Source organism: Xylaria bambusicola (genome assembly GCF_022495145.1).
Source record: "Xylaria bambusicola strain CBS 139988 unplaced genomic scaffold F5B22scaffold_47, whole genome shotgun sequence".
NCBI lineage: Eukaryota > Fungi > Ascomycota > Sordariomycetes > Xylariales > Xylariaceae > Xylaria > Xylaria bambusicola.
This window is the reverse complement of record NW_025953600.1, coordinates 139,482-151,714: the sequence shown is the minus strand read 5'-3', so window position 1 is coordinate 151,714 and position 12,233 is coordinate 139,482. Positions and strand designations below refer to the sequence as shown.

The 12,233-nt window shown below is 48.5% G+C and overlaps 3 protein-coding genes across 3 annotated transcripts; 2 read left to right on the top strand and 1 right to left on the bottom strand.

The window, feature by feature from the left end:
• Positions 1–64: 64 nt before the first annotated feature.
• On the bottom strand, positions 65–1,490 carry F5B22DRAFT_620281 (MT-A70-domain-containing protein). The gene is made up of 2 exons (XM_047975834.1): positions 859–1,490; positions 65–709 (listed from the first exon to the last, which is right to left on the bottom strand). The coding sequence occupies exons 1-2, from the start codon at positions 1,397–1,399 to the stop codon at positions 174–176; spliced, it is 1,077 nt and encodes a 358-aa protein (XP_047827528.1). The 5' UTR covers positions 1,400–1,490; the 3' UTR covers positions 65–173.
• A 1,726-nt stretch (positions 1,491–3,216) lies between these two features.
• On the top strand, positions 3,217–7,415 carry F5B22DRAFT_392060 (DUF221-domain-containing protein). The gene is made up of 3 exons (XM_047971401.1): positions 3,217–3,386; positions 3,479–3,614; positions 3,687–7,415. Exons 1-3 carry the CDS (start codon positions 3,374–3,376, stop codon positions 7,219–7,221), a joined length of 3,684 nt encoding a protein of 1,227 aa, XP_047827527.1. The 5' UTR covers positions 3,217–3,373; the 3' UTR covers positions 7,222–7,415.
• Positions 7,416–9,387: 1,972 nt separating this feature from the next.
• F5B22DRAFT_392043 (endomembrane protein 70) lies at positions 9,388–11,964 on the top strand. The gene is made up of 3 exons (XM_047971400.1): positions 9,388–9,646; positions 9,716–11,756; positions 11,868–11,964. Exons 1-3 carry the CDS (start codon positions 9,565–9,567, stop codon positions 11,884–11,886), a joined length of 2,142 nt encoding a protein of 713 aa, XP_047827526.1. The 5' UTR covers positions 9,388–9,564; the 3' UTR covers positions 11,887–11,964.
• The last annotated feature ends 269 nt before the right edge of the window (positions 11,965–12,233 follow it).

Below are 12,233 nucleotides of genomic sequence, written 5' to 3'. Positions count from 1 at the left end.
CGCAAGGTTAAGATGTTGTTAATATTACTCGATGGGAAGTCCGCTATCTCAATAATAATCCATTCATGGATGCGGTTCGTAATTTGGAGGGGTCTGTGAATAAGAGAGCATACAAAACGAGAGTACAGCTAACGAGAGAGGTTGTGAGGATTTGACATTGTATTCGACTCTATCTAATCACCATCTCTCTCGTCTTCAAGGGGATCTCGCCCATCGTCTACTTCAACCCAATGATGTCCCCGCTGGAAGAACAAGACCTCGTTTCCCCAGCTCCACCAGCCCGCCGTCAGATTCCTCGCGAACACTTCAAGACCTACATTTTCCTTCGGTAGAATGTCTTCGAACAGACCCCGAAGATTAGGTTTCCTCGAGTGGATGTCGGGTACGCCCATCATCACCCTCCGACTCGTAGGCAGTGAGATCTGACTACCCGTCCTCCGCGCTATAAGCAGTCGCTCCCACGGCTTCCGCCAGGCCGACTCGACATCCGAGATTGGCTCTCCGGTGCTCGTGATCTTCAGCCAGATCCACTCGCCGACGGGCTCGAGACCCCATTGTGCCAGAATCCCACCGGGTGATGTGAGGAGGTCTGTAACAGCAGCTTTGTTGGTTATCCAGATGGCCACGAGCCCATCTCGCTTTAAATGCGCCGCTATGGGGATTTGTTCTAGGAGCCCTCGGGCTTCATCCATGTTTTTTACAATGCCGTCTGTGTGGTAGTAGGGTTAATAATCATGATTTTGGGGCGTGTCCCTTAAGGACTGAAAAAAAAAAACGCTAAGATGATTTAATTACTGATGGTCGCTGTAGTAAAGTTGGAAATACAGGTCTCACATGGGCTCTTAAGATCTCACATACAGCTATTTGACTTCCTTTTTACGGAGCGGCTGGGCCAGGGCGGATCGAGCACGATGAGATCGAACTGCGGCGCGTTCTGGAGGAATGTGTCGCGCCGAGACTCTACGGTACCTAGTAGGTGGTGCGACCTTTCCGGAATATACGGCCCTGTCTCATCGCTCTGGTCTAACGGATGTGATGGTAGCTCGCGTTTCCTCTTCCGGGAGACATCAGCATGTACATCTGCGCGGACCGGCTCGACATCACCGGTTTGCTTCCGCGGCAGACACCACGGCCCATCGTAACTGGCTTTCACCGCGTCAAGAGCGGCTTTGACGCTCTCTAGAGTCATCAGCTCGGCGATTGCCGCAGAGGGCGACACGTATTGTGTCGTGTCTTTCTTTGGCTCCGGGACCTGCCATGGTGTGTCTCTGGGGTGGGCTGAGACGATGCGCCGTGTGATGTCTTGCCCTGGTAACACCTGTGCTTCCTCTAGAGAACGCGGTATGTCGATGACGATTGCGTTGCCATCTGGGCTCTTGAACAACACGCTAGATTCCATGATAGGTGGGTAGGTAGCTGGTTGCTTGGTTTAGTTTGGTTGGCGTCTTATGTAATCCGACCCTGCCATCGCGCAGCTTACTTAGTTTTTATGGGGCAACATTGTAGATAGTTGATTTTGTGCCATTTGGTGGTTAGTGAGAGTCAGCATCCCGCGAACCTTATCGATGACGTAATATCTGAGTCGGTAGTCATCTATTCCAAGACACTATTCAGACACTATCCAACCTACTGTGCTTGGCCATCAAGACAAAAAGCTGTCCTACATACTTAGTAAGTTTTATAGAGGCTGTCGTTGGTGAAAGTTGATTAATATCATGTCGATTATGTACCTATATATGAGATTGCCGTTATTCGATAGAAACTATAGCAATTGTTGGTAAACAAATACCGATGTGCACGCCGCGTGCTTGCATAGCCGACAAAACCGAGAGACTGGTAACACCAATCTGTAACTCCAATAATAAGTATATCGCCGCATGATCCTCCGAAACTGTCCGTCCGTGTTCAAAGACTAAGCATGTTCCTGTTGGTCTCATTTTGGAGGTCGGTCTTGACAGTTAGAAACATAGGTAGATAAGGTCCTATGACACTTGCTTTAACCGAAAGGTAACTTGCCTCGGTCAAAGTAACACGCGTATCGTGCTACGTGTACTGGTAGACAGACAGACAGAGGACACAAACTGGACATGCATTAAACCATCAATGATGGTGTTATCACTCGGCAAGTTTTCCCGGGCATGTCCAATTACAGTCCTGAATCGAGAGGCAACCGAACCGCCGGTTTAGCACTACCTAGCACCAAGTTTCGTGCTAACACTCCATCTTCAGTAATGATCACCCCGCTAACTAACACGGGGCCTGGAAACATGAAGAGATTACTGGTCCACGATTTAAGAGGTGCCAAATCATTACCGACCGATACAGAGAGAGAGAGGGATAGTCTGCCGAGTCTGCCACGAGATATTTATGGTTAACTAGGTACCTACTTTACATACGAAGTACTTATAATAGTCTCCTCATTCGTTTGTTGGAGATGACTGGCAAGGGAGCGTCAAAGGCGAGCGCAAAGATACACGCGCGCGTGAGATGACGTCCAATCAGGGCGGGTAAACACAGCGGTTCAGAGCAAATCTGGATCACAAGCGGGCCGCTTTCATGATTTCAGGGGATCAGGAGGGACCTTGTCCAGACTGTGGGGGACCACCACAGCAGACCACTGACATCAACATGCAGCGTTCCAGGTTTAGTGGACCTATGGTTGCTCTTGGCCCTGTCTTGGCTTGCGCGCGCTAGCATTTACCGGGCTAGAATCTGTTCTGAGTGTGGTAGAGAATGGCTGTTTCTGGGCTGGTGGGTGGTGCAAAGGAATCGTGAAGCTCCACCTGTGACCGGGACCACCCTTGCCACTATCCACGAATCTACACCAGGTTCCTGACCACAAGCAGACACAAGCAAACCCCAAGTCAGACCCAAGTCTACCCAAGTTACTGTACGCTAAGTCGCATGGTTCACTCCACGCAATCTTGTTTCGAATATACCTCTCCGTCCTCTTCCTCGTCTTGCCCGATCAGACGACGACTCTTTCTCTCGTCGGCCATGCTTCTTCCACCACCACCTCAGGAATATTCGTCGGGGCTGGATACTCGTGGACCGCATAGGCATTGATTGCTTTGTGTTCACATGTTGTGGGATGCATATGCTTCCTTCATACCTCCCTATCTACCTCCTTACCTACACTATACACTATCTTTGTCACACCCAACCTAGTCGACCTACGTATTAACACACCCTCTTATGCATCTATCGATCACGCTGTGTTTGCTGGGTAGTGTTTCTTATCACGAGCCAACGTCACTCTCCGAACTTTGATATATCCCTATTCTTCTTCTTCTTTTTGTCATTTTAAACCAGCCTAATATTTTTCCTTTTATTCCAAAACATTAAGCTAGCTGGCTAAACAGCGTTTTCCATCATGTCGTCTGTCGGTACGTCATCAGGCCAGCTTTGCCGGCCACTGAATATCTCCGACGGCAAAGCCTCACAGTGGACTGTTTACTAACAATGTTGGCCGTAATAGGGGACACCGACTCGGCCATGAACGACCGAGGCATCAGCCTCGTCGGTTTCATTACCGCGCTAGCTGCTTCGTTGGTCGTTTTCGGAATTCAGATGGGCTTGTTCTTACTATTGCGGAATAAGTTGGCTCGAATCTTGTAAGCTAGTCTCCTAAAGTCGGCCATCCAACATGTTCCCTAGTATCACAACTAACGAGACTCGTGGGATAGTAAGCCAAAGACGTACCTTGTACCCGAGCGTGAGCGGACTGATTCCCCACCGAGTAGCCCATGGGGCCTGATTCTGTCGTTATTCCGGCTTCGAGATCGCGAGATCATTAACAAGTGTGGTCTTGATTCGTATTTCTTTCTCCGCTATCTGCAGACCATGTTGATTATCTTCATTCCTATGGCGACTGTCATTATACCCATTCTCGTACCCATTAACTATGTCGATGGAAGAAGCCACAATTTCACCACAAACAGCACGAATTCTACAGAGCCTGATGTTACAGATAATCAAGGCAATAGTATCAGCGGCTTAGACACTCTGGCATGGGGAAATGTGAAAGATGAGAATTATCGAAGATATTGGGCCCATCTCGTCTTAGCTGTACTGGTTGTCATATGGGTTTGTGGCGTCATCTTTGCCGAGATGAGGGTCTACATCAAAGTCCGACAAGACTGGCTTACCACTGCCGAACATCGTTTACGAGCTTCTGCAACCACAGTTTTGGTGAGCGGTATTCCTGATAAGTGGCTAAACGAAGAGGCCCTCAAGGGTCTTTTTGATGTGTTCCCTGGTGGTATCCGGAACGTATGGCTTACACGAGACCTCACACACCTCCTGGACAAGATTAAGAAGCGGGATGAGGTCCACAAGATGTTAGAGGAAGCTCAGACCGAGTTGATTCGAATGGCGAAGAAAAAGCAGTTAGAGAAGAGGGAGAAAGAAGAGAAAGAAGCACGCAAGGCAACTAAATCACACCGCCCAACTAAGAGTGAGAAGTTAGAACGCCAAAAACAGGAAGACGCCGCCGCAAAACAACAGGCCGAGGAAGGCGAAGGTGTTAGCAGCGGTGATCAGCACGACGTGCCCCATGACATTCACGATGCTGAAGAAGAGATGGATCACCAGAAAAAAAGCACGAACGATCCTCTACGGGGAGTCATGACTGGTATTTCCAAGATAACTGGCGGCTTAGGCAAGGGCGTTGATGGGCTTCTTGGTGGTGCCAAAAACATTACACACGATATCGACGGTCAGATCGAGACTACCAATGGCTTTGTGGCGATAAAAACGCCGCAGGGTCGATTGGAAGTCCGTACGTCAGGTGAGCGGCATGTGCGGCTACCGCCTGATGAAGATCTCCCTCGGCCTTCTACGCAGGGTTCAGGCCGTCAAAGGATGTCCGAGGCCGAAGATAGAGTCATGGGTTCCTCTGCTGCGCGGCCGAAACAGTCTGGCAGTGCCTCTTTACATTCTGATGATGAAAGGCTTCAGAAAGAGAGTATCGAGCTGCGACAATTTGGAAACACCACTCGCAAGTTAGAAAATATTGACGAAATGTACAATAACGAGCAAGCGAGATGGTATGAGTTCTGGAAGCCACCAGCAGGTGGTTTCGCCTCCCCAATTCCACAAGGGTATGAAGGCAACGAATACCCTTTTGGTAAAAAAACATTCGGCCAAAAGCTTAAAAAAATGATCCCGTTTATGGGAGGCGAGGAAATTGGACCAGTCGAATACTCGAAGGCGTATAATGACGAGAACACGGAGGACGAAGACGGCACAGCTGAATGGGAGAAATGGATTAAAAGGTCTAAGCGGCCTACCCATCGCCTTCCCAATTTTGAATGGACACCGAGTTGGCTCCCTGGACTGCCGTTTCTGAACAAGAAGGTCGACACAATATTTTGGTGTAGGAAAGAACTTGCACGCCTTAACCATGAAATTGAGTCGGATCAACAAAATCCTGAGCGATATCCCGTCATGAAGTCGGCGTTCATCCAGTTCAATCACCAGGTTGCTGCCCATATGGCTTGTCAAAGCGTCATCCATCACCTACCCAAGCACATGGCCCCTCGCGTTGTTGAAATATCGCCTAATGACGTTATCTGGGATAATATGGCCATAAGTTGGTGGTCCGAATGGCTCCGAACTGTTATTGCAATAGGCGTCGTGTTTGGTATGATCGTCCTATGGGCTACCCCTGTTGCTTTTACAGGTTCGATCTCTCAGCTCAACAGCTTGATCCATACATTCCCTTGGCTGGGATTCCTTCGGAGGAGTGATGCGATCTGGAGAGTGGCGACTGCAGTTGCCGGTGTTTTACCAGCTATCCTGCTAGCCCTGTTGCTCTGGTTGGTACCAGTCGTTATGGATCTCCTGGCTAGGTTTAAGGGCGCCAAGACAGGAAGCCAGAAGACTGAGGCCGTCCAGCAATTCTACTTCGCCTTTCTCTTTATCCAAGTCTTCCTCATCGTATCACTGGCCTCCAGTTTTGTGGCCATTCTCGAGGGTGTGTTGAACAATCCGACCAGTATCACTGACACGTTGGCATCAAAACTCCCTTCTGCGGCCAACTACTTCTTTTCCTACATGATTCTTCAAGCACTCAGTGCAAGTTCAGGTACTCTTCTGCAGATTGGCGCACTTATTAACTGGTACATCATTTCAAAGATTTTGAACAACACAGCGCGAAACAAGTGGACAACGAACACCAAGTTGCCCAGCGTCAAGTGGGGCAGTTATTTCCCAGTCTACACTAATTTTGCCTGTATTGCACTCGTCTATTCCGTGATTGCACCCATCATCTCGATATTCGCCATTATTACATTCAGTTTATTATGGATTGCCAATAGGTACAGCATGCTGTACGTTAATCGCCTTGAAATCGATACAGGTGGCGTGTTATACCCACGTGCTCTCAACCAGACCTTTACGGGGCTATACGTTATGGATATTGCACTCATTGGTCTCTTCTTCATTCAGACGGACGAGAAAGGAATCCATGCTTGCACACCACAGGCTATTATCATGATCGTTGTGACAATTCTCACGGCTATATATCAGTTGTTGCTGAACATGTCATTTGGGCCAATGTTCCGGTACCTTCCTATCACTTTCGAAGACGAGGCTGTGCTCCGCGATGAAGCGTTCCAACGTGCTCAGGACCGTCGCCTAGGGCTCGTGGATGAGGACGATGACAGGAAAGAATCTAGCGATGGGGCTTTGCCCACTCATCGCGAGAGTGCAGATGCGCCGTCTGAATATCGGGAGAAGTACAGCCATGGCAGTAAACTCAGCAACCTCAATCCAGTTAAGGGCGTTGTGCGCGCTGGGACGTGGGCTGTGCGCAGTGGCAAGACCACTTACGATCACACGTTAGGAAGAGCAGAGAAGGGCATTAAGAATGCGGCCAAGTTCAGGGATGAACGCAAGCAGAAAGATCTTGAAGCGCAGAGAGCCATAGGTGAGGCTCTATACGGTGGGTTCCACGACGAAATCGAGGATTTAACGCCGGAGGAGCGCGATGTACTCGTCCGTCGAGCGTTTGTGCATTCGGCGCTACGAGCGCGACGGCCGACTCTGTGGATCCCACATGATGATCTGGGAATCAGCGACGACGAAATCAAGCGGACGCGAGAGTTGAGCGAGCATATCTGGATATCCAACGAGGGTACGGCCCTGGATAGCAAGGTGCGAGTCGTTTACGGGCGGGCACCACCCGACTTCTCGGAATTAGACATCATTCAGCTGTAGACTGACAAGTCGAGGGATACGGAAATGAACTGTACATAGCCAGCATAAACCGGGAGTCTTTCTTTTTTGCATTGTATACCTGGCGTACAGGTACAGATACGGAGGGAGGGATTCGTTATACCCCCATTGAAATTTGCGTTAGATATTATGAGATACTGAATACGAGTATTTGAAGTATAGAAAGTAAATGCGTTTTATATGATTTAGTCCTTTGCAATGTCAATGTTGTGTAGATGGTATATATTCATGTTAGTATGATTGTTTGAGGCCACTCAGTACCTATCTAAGTGACTTATTCGTATCACGTCGCGCTCTTAACAAGATACATTGTAACAAAGGGAGATAGATGACTCCGCTGGGGATTGAAAATATTCACAATATAATACCCCCCTGACACGTATCTACACTAATCCCATTTCCATCTTCAAGCGATCAAGCCCCAAAAGGTCACACTGTACGCTCTCCTTAAGTTCGCGAGGTACATACTCGGGCGTACAGCCGCCTCCCAAGTCAATGATGACGGCATCATCATCGGAGTTAATCATAACATTCTCCGGCTTTACATCGCCCTAGATGATGTTGTGTGCATGCTGATGTCGCAGAGTTGATTCGATCTGTCTCGCCCACTTCGACTGGAAAATTTCACGCTCGTTGCGCTCCTGCTCACTTGAATATTAGTAAAGCGTCTCGTCTTGGATATATATTCAATCAATAGGCCCATTAATGGCCCGTTGTCGTCGTCATCCTATGTTACGACGCTGGCTTGTTTTGAGGTCAGCATGGTTGCCTAGTTCGTACGTTTCCTAAACGACATGCAAGTTGCCGGCTTCGTTTTTGAACTTGAGGGCATAGGTTTCGGGGGTGTAAAATGCAAGAAGGGTAATGGGTTGGTGGACTTCGGATCTGGGAGCTGGGGCTACACGACTTAGGTAATCTCGGAGTGAACCATTGACGACCCATTCCTCAAATTCGGTGAGCAGCTATGGGTCATCGAAATCAGCTGTGAGCCTTTAAATTCTTCGAGAATGTCCCCTAGTCCTGCTAGATCTGCCGCGTTGATTCTGACTAGGAACCGTTTGCCATTTGTCATGAGATTGTATTTGATAATATCTCCAATTATAAGAGTTCGAGCATATGAAAGGAAGGGTATGCTGAATCATCTTTGATAGATTCTATATGGTTTGAGTACCGAGGAATTATAAAAAGTGGGTGAGAGAAGAGGATGCCTTGATGTCGTATGACTCTTCGTGTTGAGATGGAAGTTCATGTTTGGACTTGTTGGCTACGATACTCACTCGTGCACTTCCAGATTCTGAGAATACTGGTAGTGGTTGACAGGGGGTTAGGGAACGTCCTGGCCATACCACGTAGCTATACATTCTGCAGACTTTTATAACTCATGACCGAAAGATGACTGCCAGAGCGTACTTGAAAGGTAGACGGCGTCCACTTGTATGCATGATACGTGTGCCGTGATGTGTTCAAGTTATTATTCCTCGATACAAAAGAAACGGAAACGGTACTATTTATTTATCTGGCTGCATATCAAAAGTACCCAAGTACCTCATATAAAGTACCGGTAGCCCCACTCACACGCCGTCTTGGGGTCCCCTAGCGTCTACGTAAGTACATACATGTACCTATAAGTACAGTAGCTGGGGGACCCCTTTTGATATCTCATCGAGCGGAGGTAGAAGGTGTACGTACTTACTTTCATGGGAACTCAGCCCAAGACCTCCAGTTCTCAACATCTTGCACGTCACTTGGTGTTCGTCTCTATCTCATCAGAAAATAGGAGACGCAGCATTTTCTGTTGCTTCTAGATATTATATTTGACGTTGTGTAGACATTAATGAATACGCCGCACCCGTCGCCATCGTGCAGTTCGTCTATCTCTGTACCGCCCACCCGTGCGCCTCGAGGCTTATAAGCCGATACGCCCATCTTCGCATAATCCGTCATCCACGCCTGGTTCGATCGCTCTCTCATAAGGATCAGCCTCCGTTTCGTGTCATTGGCTCTGTGGTACTATGTACCCATTACATTCGTTTGTCGCCGGTCTTGCTCTAGTAATCCTCATCGCTTAGCCGCATTATCCATTCGCCTCAAACCCGATACTCCAACCACCGCAAGACGTGGCAGCCGTGCACCCGAAGTTGGCTTGGAAGAAGAAACAAGGTTTGCGCCATCAGACAATAGGGCTCGAGCGCCTGTGCGAGTCCTCCTGGGCGGAACGGAAACACGCAGCGTGGTACGCGTTTGTACCGGAGTCCGAACCTTGTAAAACAACTTTCCTGTATACCAGAGTAACGCAGCACTCAAAATCATTTACTCAGTAGCAACATGGCGAGGATTATTCAGAACGGCCTGAGATTTCTGTTGTCGTCTCTCATTGTCTCTCAGGCGCAAGCGTTTTACATCCCAGGTAAGTCCAAGGCCTCGTGGTCAGCTTCTTAGCTAGGAGACATCGACACCTAACGATTATCCGGTCCAGGATGGTCAATCAAAAGCTATCAGGATGGTGAACATATTCCGTTGATGGTTAATAAGGTCTATTCCGACAGCACCCAGCTACAATATGCCTATTACGACCTACCATTTGTCTGCCCTCCTACCGGCAAAACTCATGCCTCGGGTCTGCTGAGTGGCCAAAGCATATCGCTTAACCTCGGCGAAGTCCTCCGGGGAGACCGCATCATGATTTCCGATATTGATCTCACCGTCGGCCACGACAATGAATGCAGCTTTCTTTGTGATCAGCTAGTAACGAGAAGAGATTTGAGACGCGCTAAAGAGTTGGTCAAAGATGGTTATGTCGTGGAATGGATTGTAGACAATTTACCGGGCGCTACGAGCTTCGTAACGGTTGACAAAACAAGGAAATACTACGCTGCCGGCTTCAAGCTGGGCTTCACCAAATATGACTCGAGCACCGGCAAGCCTCGCTACTTTTTGAACAACCACCATACCATTGTCATCCGTTATCGAAGAGCACCAGGCCGTGCAGGCGAAAGAGGGGGAAAGGTTGTCGTAGGGTTCGAGGTATACACTAAGAGCATCGGTCTGAACAACAAGCGAGAAAATGGCTGCCCAGTTGAACTACAGGAAGTTGAGGAGAACTTTGAATTGTACATGCCTCCGAACATGACCGATGCTCTGTCTGTAGAAGAGCAACATCCAGACAACCACTATGACAATCTAGACGAGGGCGACGACGAGGATACAATAGCTATCCCCTATTCCTATTCGGTATATTTCCGAGAAGATGAGTCGATTGAGTGGGACAGGCGCTGGGATTTATATTTCGTCAACCAGGAAGAAGGTTCAAGAATCCATTGGCTCGCCATCATCAACTCTCTCATCATCTGTGGACTCTTAAGCGGAATCGTCATCATGATTCTATCCAAGACTATCCGAACTGATATCAAGGGCTATCGTGAAGGCTCTTTAGAAGCCGGCGCGAAACTGAAGAGTGGAACTCCGCGGTCTCCAAAACCGGAGAAACAGGGCCTTGGTCTTCTAGATCAAGGAAATGAAGTGGACAATCAATTGGATGACGCTTCTGATGACGAAGCCCTTGAAGACGTGACAGGGTGGAAGTTGCTGCATGGAGATGTTTTCCGACGACCGCAGTACGGGCATTTACTGGCTCCACTAGTTGGTTCAGGCACGCAGGTGCTGTTCATGGCCGTTGGCTTGATTACCCTCAGTGCCATTGGAATCCTGAACCCTAGCTTCCGGGGCGGGTTTCTCAGCTTTGGATTCGGCCTCTTCGTGCTCGCTGGTATTTTCTCAGGCTATTTCTCCGCCAAGGTTTACCAGGGCTTCGGAGGCGTTAACTTTGGGAAGAATGCTCTCATCACAGCATGTTTCTTCCCGGGTCTCCTTTTCGCGCTCGTCTTCATACTGAACTTATTCGTTTGGGCACAGGCATCCAGCACTGCGATCCCATTCGGAACACTGCTCGCGATCGCGCTTCTCTGGCTTTGCATACAGGTACCGCTCGTCTACCTTGGCTCCTGGTATGGTCACGCCCGCTCTGGGTCCTGGGAAAATCCGACGAAAACATCGAGCATTGCTCGCCAAGTGCCAAACCAAGCTTGGTACATCAAGAGTTTACAGTCGATTTTATTCGCCGGCTTAGTGCCCTTTACTGTCATCTTCATCGAGCTCCTCTTCGTCTTCCAATCTGTCTGGCAAGATAAAAGCGGCTATTACTACGTCTTCGGCTTCCTCGGCGTGGTGTCCCTCATCCTCATCGTCACGGTGGCCGAAGTCACGATTGTCACGATCTACGTCCAGCTCTGCTCTGAGAACTACCACTGGTGGTGGCAGTCGTTTGCAGTGGGCGGTGGAAGCGCCGTCTGGGTCTTCCTCTACAGCGTCTGGTACTACTTCTTCAAGCTGCATATCACGGGCCTCGTCAGCTCCATGTTGTTCTTCGTCTACAGCTTCATGGCTTGCTGTGTCTACGGACTGCTCACGGGGACCGTCGGCTTCTTGGCGGCGTATACTTTTATTCGGAAATTATATGGGTAAGCAACTCTTAACCTTGATTTTTTTTTTTTTTTTTTTTTACTTTCATCGTGATAATACCTTTGCCTCAAAATCCTGTATGCCTTGATGCTAATACTATGGTTCAATAGTGCTATTAAGATAGACTAAGTTTTCAGATGGCGATGATCAGTTACGGGCTGAATACACTATTTTATACCTAACTAGTATATAAAAAAAGTTTTCTATTTATTTATTTTGAGTGTGAATATACCTCCTGGATAGAGGGAGGTAGGAGATACTCTGTCATTATCACATAGCATCAACTAGGCGCATGAATGGAGCGGGTGCTTTTCTCTCTCTCTATCGTTGTTATCGGTGTATTTGGCTGGAGTTTTTTTTAGTTTTTTTTTTTTTTTTTTTGGGGGGGGGGGGGGGGGGGGGGGGGGGGTTTTGGGTTTTTGATTTCAAGGTGTTATTTTTTTATTAAAACAAGCAAATTATAGGGGGGTTTGTGT

Coding starts and splice junctions, on each gene's coding strand:
- F5B22DRAFT_392060 (XM_047971401.1), top strand. Junction 3,615..3,686: donor AATAAGTTGGCTCGAATCTT/GTAAGCTAGTCT, acceptor CTCGTGGGATAG/TAAGCCAAAGACGTACCTTG.
- F5B22DRAFT_620281 (XM_047975834.1), bottom strand. CDS start 1,399: ATGGAATCTAGCGTGTTGTTCAAGAGCCCAGATGGCAACGCAATCGTC. Junction 710..858: donor AAAAAGGAAGTCAAATAGCT/GTATGTGAGATC, acceptor ACTACCACACAG/ACGGCATTGTAAAAAACATG.
- F5B22DRAFT_392043 (XM_047971400.1), top strand. CDS start 9,565: ATGGCGAGGATTATTCAGAACGGCCTGAGATTTCTGTTGTCGTCTCTC. Junction 9,647..9,715: donor GCAAGCGTTTTACATCCCAG/GTAAGTCCAAGG, acceptor TATCCGGTCCAG/GATGGTCAATCAAAAGCTAT.